This window comes from Gossypium hirsutum, chromosome A13 (assembly GCF_007990345.1).
Source record: "Gossypium hirsutum isolate 1008001.06 chromosome A13, Gossypium_hirsutum_v2.1, whole genome shotgun sequence".
NCBI lineage: Eukaryota > Viridiplantae > Streptophyta > Magnoliopsida > Malvales > Malvaceae > Gossypium > Gossypium hirsutum.
This window is the reverse complement of record NC_053436.1, coordinates 91,731,772-91,740,174: the sequence shown is the minus strand read 5'-3', so window position 1 is coordinate 91,740,174 and position 8,403 is coordinate 91,731,772. Positions and strand designations below refer to the sequence as shown.

Genomic DNA, 8,403 nt, shown 5'->3' with positions numbered 1-8,403 from the left:
GTTTTTGTTGACACGGGGTAAAACACTCCCATGTCAGTGCGTTTTGTGCTGACATGACAAAGTTGTTTCCCCAAAAGTGCATTTTGCTAAAATTCACCCAAAAACGTTCTATGTGAACACGTTTTGTCATTTTTAGCCCTTTCCGGTAAATAATGAAAAAATTAACCCATTCTCGTAACTATATAATATTTTTAATTCTTTTGAAAATATTTTTTAATTAAAATGTTCACATACTCTATAGACAAGCGGTACTAGAGACTCAAGGAGTCAGCGTAGAAGGCGAATCCCATTTAGGGTTAGCCAGTACATATGTGAAGCTTGTTATGAATGTTAAAAAAGGAAAAGGAAGCAGTAGCTTGGGCGGACAAGCTCCAGTATTGTCTGTTGGGTACTCTAGGTTTACACGAAACGTCAAATTCGCCCCATTTTGCTCAACAAGGTATTAACATCCTTGAAGACAGAATACATTTCAAGTTAGCTCCAGCTTCGGCGGACATCAAAGTTTTATTGCAGATTGTGGGTACTGGTTATGTGATTTTGAAATCACGGTGGTGATGTGAGTTGTAAAATACATAGCCATCTTGAAGTTTGGATCCCTACAAGTATAGCCATTTACTGAAAGATGATAAAAGCATACGGCAGTGGACTAGATTCCATTTACGAGCACTAAAGATTCATTTACCATTACAAAGAAAACACAGCATTGACCAATTTTCCAGAATATTATATTAAAAGCTAAAAATGAGACTACCAAATGAACTCTTCACAAACATGTTAAAAAGCTTAGTCAACTTCCTCCATCTTGCTGCCCTCGGCATCAGCATCCTCCAATGGTGGCATCTCAGAGTCGGCATCAGCATCTCCTGCATCCTCGTCAATGCTCAACCCAAGTTTCAACATCCTATGGATTCTGTTGCCAAAAGTATTTGGGTCATCGAGGCTAAACCCAGAGGTGAGGAGGGCAGTCTCAAAGAGCAACAGAACAAGGTCTTTCACAGACTTGTCATTCTTATCAGCATCAGCCCTCTTTCTCAGCTCTTCCATGATGGGGTTCTCAGGATTGATCTCCATTGTCTTCTTGCTCGACATGTATCCAGCCATGCTGTTATCTCTCAAAGCTTGTGCCTTCATGATTCTCTCCATGTTGGCAGTCCAGCCATACTCGCCGGTCACCAAACAGCAAGGGGAATCAACGACACGATCAGAGACCATAACTTTCTCCACCTTGTCACCTAAGACATCCTTGATGACCTTGCAAAGACCTTCAAATTTCTCTTTCAAAGCTTCCTTCTTTTTCTTCTCATCTTCACTCTCATCAAGCTTCAAACCTTCCTTTGTTGCAGACACAAGCTTTTTGCCCTCAAATTCCTTTAGCTGACCAATGGCATACTCATCGATGGCATCAACCATATAGAGCACCTCATAACCTTTCTTCTTCAGCTTCTCAAGGAATGGGGAATTCTCAACAGCTTTTTTACTCTCACCAGTGATGTAATAGATGTCATTTTGACCCTCCTTCATTCGGGTCACATAGTCCTTCAAGCTGGTCATCTCATCACCACTCTTGGTAGAGTGATATCGAAGCAATTCCGCAATCTTATTTCGGTTCTGAGAATCCTCATGGATACCAAGTTTGAGGTTCTTGGAGAAAGCCTCATAGAACTTGTTGTAATCTTCCTTGTTCTCAGCTATTTCAAAAAAGAGCTCAATGCACTTCTTCACCAAATTCTTGCGGATAACCTTCAAGATTTTGTTCTGCTGCAACATTTCTCTTGAGATGTTGAGAGGAAGATCCTCTGAGTCAACAATACCTTTAACAAAGCTAAGAAACTCAGGAATCAACTCCTCACAATTGTCCATGATAAACACACGCCTGACATAAAGCTTGATGTTATTGGGCTTCTTCCTTGTGTCAAAAAGATCAAAGGGTGCCCTCTTAGGAACGAAGAGGATAGCCTTGAACTCAAGCTGACCCTCAACTGAAAAGTGCTTGACAGCCAAATGCTCTTCCCAATCATTTGTAAGGCTCTTGTAGAATGCAGCATATTCTTCCTTGGTTATCTCCTCTGGTTTCCTCATCCAAATCGGCTTTTGCTTATTCACCAATGACCACTCATGCGAGACCTCCTTAATCTTCTTCTTTTTCTTCTCTTCCTTCTCCTTTTCCTCATCTACATCCTCAACTTTCCCTTCCTCATCCTTCTTATCCTCCTCGTCCTCATCATCAGAAATCTCCTTCTCGGTTGTCTTCTCAATCCAAAGTGAAATAGGATAGCTAATGAACTCAGAGTGCTTCTTAATCAAGTCCTTTAAACGCCGCTCCTCAAGATACTCAAGTTGATCCTCTTTTAAGAAAAGGGTAATTTTAGTACCCCTGCCAAGCTTCTCCCCGGAAGTATCCCTCGTGACGGTGAAGGATCCACCAGCTTGAGACTCCCACACATACTGCTCATCATCATTATGTTTTGTTGTAACAACCACCCTTTCGGCGACCAAGTAAGCCGAGTAAAATCCAACTCCGAATTGTCCAATCATGCTAACATCAGCACCAGCAGCCAATGCCTCCATGAATTCCTTAGTCCCGGACCTAGCAATGGTACCAAGATTGTTCACCAAATCTGAATAAAAAAGACAATCTCATTAGAACCTCTCTCTCTTGATTAAAATTCAGTGAACAACCGAATGCACAAGAAGCAATAACAAAACTTACCGGCCTTAGTCATGCCAACACCGCTATCGATGATCGATAGAGTATTGTTTGTCTTATCGGGGACAATGTGGATAAACAGCTCGGGTTGAGCATCAAGTTTGCTCTTGTCCGTCAAACTCTCGAATCTAATCTTGTCCAATGCCTAAAACCACAATTTTTAATAATTAACTTAAATGATACTAGCTTTAAATTTATCATAAAACCTAAAATTAAAACCCACTTCTATGCTAACGATTTGCAGGTTTAATCAAACTTCGAAAACCATAGATTCAAAGACTACCATTTGCATTTCAATCTTAAACTTTCATACTATAAATTCCTAAAATTATAAAAAACAAATCAAATGACAGAATGACAGCTTTTATTAACAAATGTAATTTTCAATTGAAATAAACAACCAACAAAGCACTGCCTATAAATTAAAAACAAAGAGAAAATAAAAACCCAAATTTTGTTTCCATACAAAAAAACAAACAAAATCAACAAGCATTAAAGCAAAAGAGATTAGATCCAATTAACCATACCTTAAAATTATAATAAAGTAATTAAAAAAACATCTCCATATTGACGACGAAAACGACAACAACCAAAAAAAAAAGAAGAAGTTAAAACAGAGTAGAGGAGGACTTACATCAGAAGCGTTGCTGATGATCTCACGAAGAAAGATCTCCTTGTTGCTGTAGAAAGTGTTGATAATTAAACTAAGAAGCTGGTTAATCTCAGCTTGAAAAGCAAACGTCTCTGTGTCCGCCATTGATGAATAACTCAAAACCCCAAAGCAAAGCACGCAAGAAAAACCGTAAGCAAAAGATTATATTCAGGTGTTTAGAGTTCTGAAGAGAAGTTACAGAGATATAAGTAGCGCGTCACGACATTATTATATAGAAAATGCTTCATTAGGGTTTCTAGATCCTTCTATTGACCGTCCCTTTTTAAATCTAATTTTTGCGGTTTGGTAAGTTGTATATTGCCAATTTTGTTTTTCTAGATCCTTCTTTTTTCTGTTTCTCAACTTAATATGTTTCTAGATCCTTCTTTTCTTATAAAAAAGATGTTCGATTATTGGTACTATTTGAAAGCTGAGTATATTCCAAATAATATTAAGGCTCTGTTTGTTTTCAGGTAAAATATTTTTTAAAAAATAATTTTTAGAAAATAATTTTTTGAAAAATAATTTCTGAAAAATGATTTATTTTTTTGGTATTTGGATGAATCTGTGTAAAATATTTTCTGTTGTTTAGCAGATTTCTTGAAAATATTTTCCTGAAAAGCTGTTTTAGTAAAAATTTATATATTTAAGAATTTATTATCTTTTCTTTATTTGATTGAGTTTACTTTTTATATATATTAATAAATTTATATTTTAAATTTTCTTTGTTTGATTGAGTTTACTTTATATATATATTAATAAATTTATATTTTAAATTATTTTTACATGTATTGCAATGATTTATTTATAAATAAATTATTTTAAATATATAATAATACTCAATTATTAAATTAGAATATTAAACGTCATAAATTGAAAACAACCAAAGTCAAATAAATTATTTGTAATTGTGTTATAAAAAATTAAAAAATAAGGATTGAATAATTATAAATTAGCTTCCAAACCACAATTAATACTAGAAATTAATAATATTATCCAAATACATAATTAGTATTACACCACATGATAACAACAACATTATCTAAGTGCATAACTAATATTACACCATATGATAACTAATATTACACCACATGATAACAACAATATTGTCCAAGTGCATAACTAATATTACACCACATTAAAAGTATCAATATCTTCAACCTTGAGAAAATTTTTGAAGCCAAATTTTTCTATGCTCCTTACTTTTAATTAAAAAAGCTTTTGCCTCAGATTCATGACTCACTAAATAATCAAACACAGAACAAAGGAAGTCATCATCAAATCCTTCTACCTCCATTGACATCACTTCTTCGTAAAGATGTGGTGTCTTATCTGCAGTAAATTGTTCCAAAGCATTAGCAATTTTGCCAAGTTGTTCACCCACAAATTTAATTTGTTCATCATTGACACTTTCTTGAGCCTTTTTTCTTTTACGTTGGATGTGCCAGATGAAGATACATTTGTTCTTACCTCTTCAGTCGCTTCATTCTCGCAGTCTATAGGCACTGAATCTATGTTATCATCATCCAAATCTATGTCAGCAAATGTTCTGGCAAAACTCCCTATTGCCATATCTTTGCCAACAACCAAAGCCATTTCATTATAATGATCAATGCTTTTATTCAAAAATGGCTCATACTTCTTGTGCGCCTGTTGGATATTATACAAAATTAGAATAACAAGTAAAAAATAATTGAAATATACTTACCATATATATACATATATTACCATTACTGCTGCATCATATGTCGCTCTATCACATGTGATCATTTTCATGTTATCATCCCATCCAAAACCACTTTCACCCCGAATTGTGCATATAATCGGCCACTGTTTTTTTACAGTCCTCAAATGATTTTCCACATGTTTTGCATCGCATTGGACTTGAAATTTTTCAGAAATAGCTTCGACAACTCGATTAATAGAAACTGCTTTGAAAGTATTAGAAGGCTTATTTCCTTTCTGGGCCTCCTCTGCTAAAATTTCAAGAAAAAGATTTCTATCGGTTTTGTCCACCTGAATTGCTTGAAGGTCCCTTCTTTGTTGCCCTTACCCATTCTACATTAATAATTGTCATTGTCAATCATTTCAATATCCAACAAGCTTAAAATATAATAAATTCAATATCTAACAAGCTTGAAACATAATCAATATCTAACAAAATTAAGACATAATAATTTCAGAATCCAACAAATATAATAAACTAAAATTTTAGAATCCAACATTAACAAAAAAAAAACAATTTTAATACTAAAACATACATAACATAGAAACAACAACCCTAAGCCCTAAACCTACCTAATATTTCTAGCCATATAATCAGTCCACATAGTTTGTGCAATTTCATCTCTCTTAGCAGACCATTCTCTTGCTTCTTCTCTTTCTTCTCGCTCCGTAAGAGTTGATATTATCAAATCAAACTCAGGCTCCTCGTATAATCATTGATTAAGTAAATCACTAGGATCAACTCCCATGATATGATTATGAATGATGCAACAAGCCAAAACTATATCTACTTGAGTTTGAAAATTCCAAAATGGTTCAGCATCTAATACATGAAACCGTTTCTTCAAAATCCCGAAAACACGTTCAATAGTGATTCGTAATGATGAATGACGAAGATTAAAGAGTTCCTTTGTATTTTCAGGCCCCTGAGCACTAAACTCTTTTAAATGATATCAAACACCACGATATGGGGTAATAAATCCATTACGGATGCCATATCTAGCATCAACAAGATAATATTTACCTACAATTTAACAAAACATAATTATTACTAATAAATTATGAGCTTACTAGAACTATTTGGTATTTAATATTGTATAATTCTTACCTTCCAGAATTCTTAATCCTCTTGGGCGTGAAAGTGCATCACTTAAAATACGAGAATCATGTGCACTACCTTCCCAACTAGCTAGAACATAGGAAAATTTCAAATCAAATGTAATGACAGCCAATACATTTTGTGTCGTCCCCCCTTTACGGCTACGAAATCTTCCTTGAATGTTAAGTGGAACGGATGCACGAACATGAGTTCCATCTAATGCTCCAATACAATATTTAAAATAAGGATAAAACCTTGGATTGTTTCTGATTTCATTAGGAATTGACTCATCAGGTAATCTAATAACTAGCTTATACAATTTCAAAATAGCTCTCAATACAACCCTAAAATAACGGTGAATTGTCTCAGTTGATCTATAATATCTAGATCCTATCACTCGAAACCTTACATTATGACCAATTATATGTAAAAATATAACCACTTGCTCCCTAATATTCACCGATTTAGTTGATTGTAACAAATTATTTCTACTAAGAATATCACACAAATTTAAAAAAACAATCGGTCTCATCCTTATCACATCAATACAATGCTGGTCACCACTATATAAAATACTATTAATATAATTTTCTCTTTCATAATCTCTATTCACATGAGGGTGATAAGTAATTTCCTTCATAGTTTTTAATTTTTTAATTCAGAGAGCCCCAAAAGCTAAAACTGAAGCCACGACTCCGACAATTGCATGATGTTGATTACGATCCATCTACACAATACCACATAAATATTTGATCACTACAAAAAATACGTAAACTTTTCATAAGATCACATATATGACTAAAATTACTATGACTAAAGTGCACACATGCATATATATATTATAGAATATATAATTAAAGCCGATTTTATATTTCCCATTGAACCATTGTGGTCCATTGGTCTTTCTATCATTTTTTAATGTTTTAAGAATAAAAAAAACATATTTAGAAATTGAAAATTCTTTCTGTAAGTAATAAAATATATTATTCTCTTTTTCTTGGACATAGAAGACAATATTAAATTTAAAATTTGAAATTAAAAACTATTTGGATGAAGAAATTTGAATTAAATCCTTAGCTTTGATTATATTTTATTAGTGAAATAGAAATAGTCATCAAACATTTTTAATCCAAAAAAATGAAAAGAAAAGTAGTTAATAGTATGAATTTGCCACGTAATAATATGTATAGATTTTAGCCAGGTTGCATACGAGAGTTGGTTGGAATTTTCAAAGATTTGGGGGATAATGTTTTATGATCATATCAAAAATATATATTTATATTTATTTGTAAAATTGGATACCATAAGAAAATATGATAAATTTATTTAATACAATATTTAATATTTAATAACTTAAAAAATAAAAGCTTAGTTAATAAAATTGTAATTTAACTATAAAATTAAGATTTTACTATTTTAAATTGAAAATTTGTAATATATAAATTATGTATAAACTATACTTAAATTTGTTAAAATTTTAAATGGAAATAATGATTGATGTAATTATGTTTTAATATAAAAAAAACATCAACCATGTTTAAATTAAAAAAATCGGAGGGAAGAAAATGGATCAAGAGGCAGAGCCCACCACCAAAATCTAGAATATAGAAATTGAACTTGTCACTATCTTTTATTCTCATAAATCGAAATTATGCATATGTCATAGTAAAATATTTATAAACCATAAACCAGATGCATTAAAATGATAAGATCAAAATAAGTAATAGGCACTTTAGGCACCTAAGACTTCAGTAAGCATTTCTATTTCAAACAGCATGCAGCAATTAACAATTTACCAGCATAACAATCCTTTTTTAATTAACCCACCATTAATATGCATATTACTGTACAAATCAAAAGGGAGAACACTACGAGAGTGTTATTTATCTTTCTAATTTCAAATTTAAATTTGTACTAATTATTCTTTATGACAAACAAAGAAGAAACTAAAATCTACAGTGGTTATTAAGCACCAAAGTGAAAATTTTACACAAGGCGGGATGATCATTTGCCTTCTAAGTAGAAAGCAAGCCTAATTCGACAAAGTATGCTTTAGTTCTTATCCAAGAAAAGAGAAGACTACTTGACATAAAGAAATGTCCTTTAAAACATCTATTCTAAAGCTCTAGGCACTAGATTTACTGAAGCAGGCTTGCAAATTTAACTTGATTCAATCAAGTTCAAATTTCAACTTAACAAAGCTAGGACAAGGCAAACCAA

General features: G+C 32.7%; 2 protein-coding genes across 2 annotated transcripts; both read right to left on the bottom strand.

Annotated features, from left to right (window-relative positions):
- Positions 1–623: 623 nt before the first annotated feature.
- Positions 624–3,754, bottom strand: LOC107895167 (heat shock cognate protein 80). Its single transcript, XM_016820425.2, has 3 exons — positions 3,342–3,754; positions 2,711–2,852; positions 624–2,618 (listed from the first exon to the last, which is right to left on the bottom strand). Exons 1-3 carry the CDS (start codon positions 3,462–3,464, stop codon positions 784–786), a joined length of 2,100 nt encoding a protein of 699 aa, XP_016675914.1. The 5' UTR covers positions 3,465–3,754; the 3' UTR covers positions 624–783.
- Positions 3,755–4,311: 557 nt separating this feature from the next.
- On the bottom strand, positions 4,312–5,396 carry LOC107894747 (uncharacterized). The gene is made up of 2 exons (XM_016819982.2): positions 5,088–5,396; positions 4,312–5,009 (listed from the first exon to the last, which is right to left on the bottom strand). Exons 1-2 carry the CDS (start codon positions 5,133–5,135, stop codon positions 4,662–4,664), a joined length of 396 nt encoding a protein of 131 aa, XP_016675471.2. The 5' UTR covers positions 5,136–5,396; the 3' UTR covers positions 4,312–4,661.
- Between the last annotated feature and the right edge of the window lie 3,007 nt (positions 5,397–8,403).

Excerpts from the sequence above, each read along its gene's own strand:
- LOC107895167 (XM_016820425.2), bottom strand. The coding sequence starts at position 3,464 with ATGGCGGACACAGAGACGTTTGCTTTTCAAGCTGAGATTAACCAGCTT. Across the intron at positions 2,853-3,341 it reads TCATCAGCAACGCTTCTGAT|GCATTGGACAAGATTAGATT; the intron begins GTAAGTCCTCCT and ends TTGTGGTTTTAG. Across the intron at positions 2,619-2,710 it reads TGTTGGCATGACTAAGGCCG|ATTTGGTGAACAATCTTGGT; the intron begins GTAAGTTTTGTT and ends TTTTTTATTCAG.
- LOC107894747 (XM_016819982.2), bottom strand. The coding sequence starts at position 5,135 with ATGAAAATGATCACATGTGATAGAGCGACATATGATGCAGCAGTAATG. Across the intron at positions 5,010-5,087 it reads CATATGATGCAGCAGTAATG|GCGCACAAGAAGTATGAGCC; the intron begins GTAATATATGTA and ends AATATCCAACAG.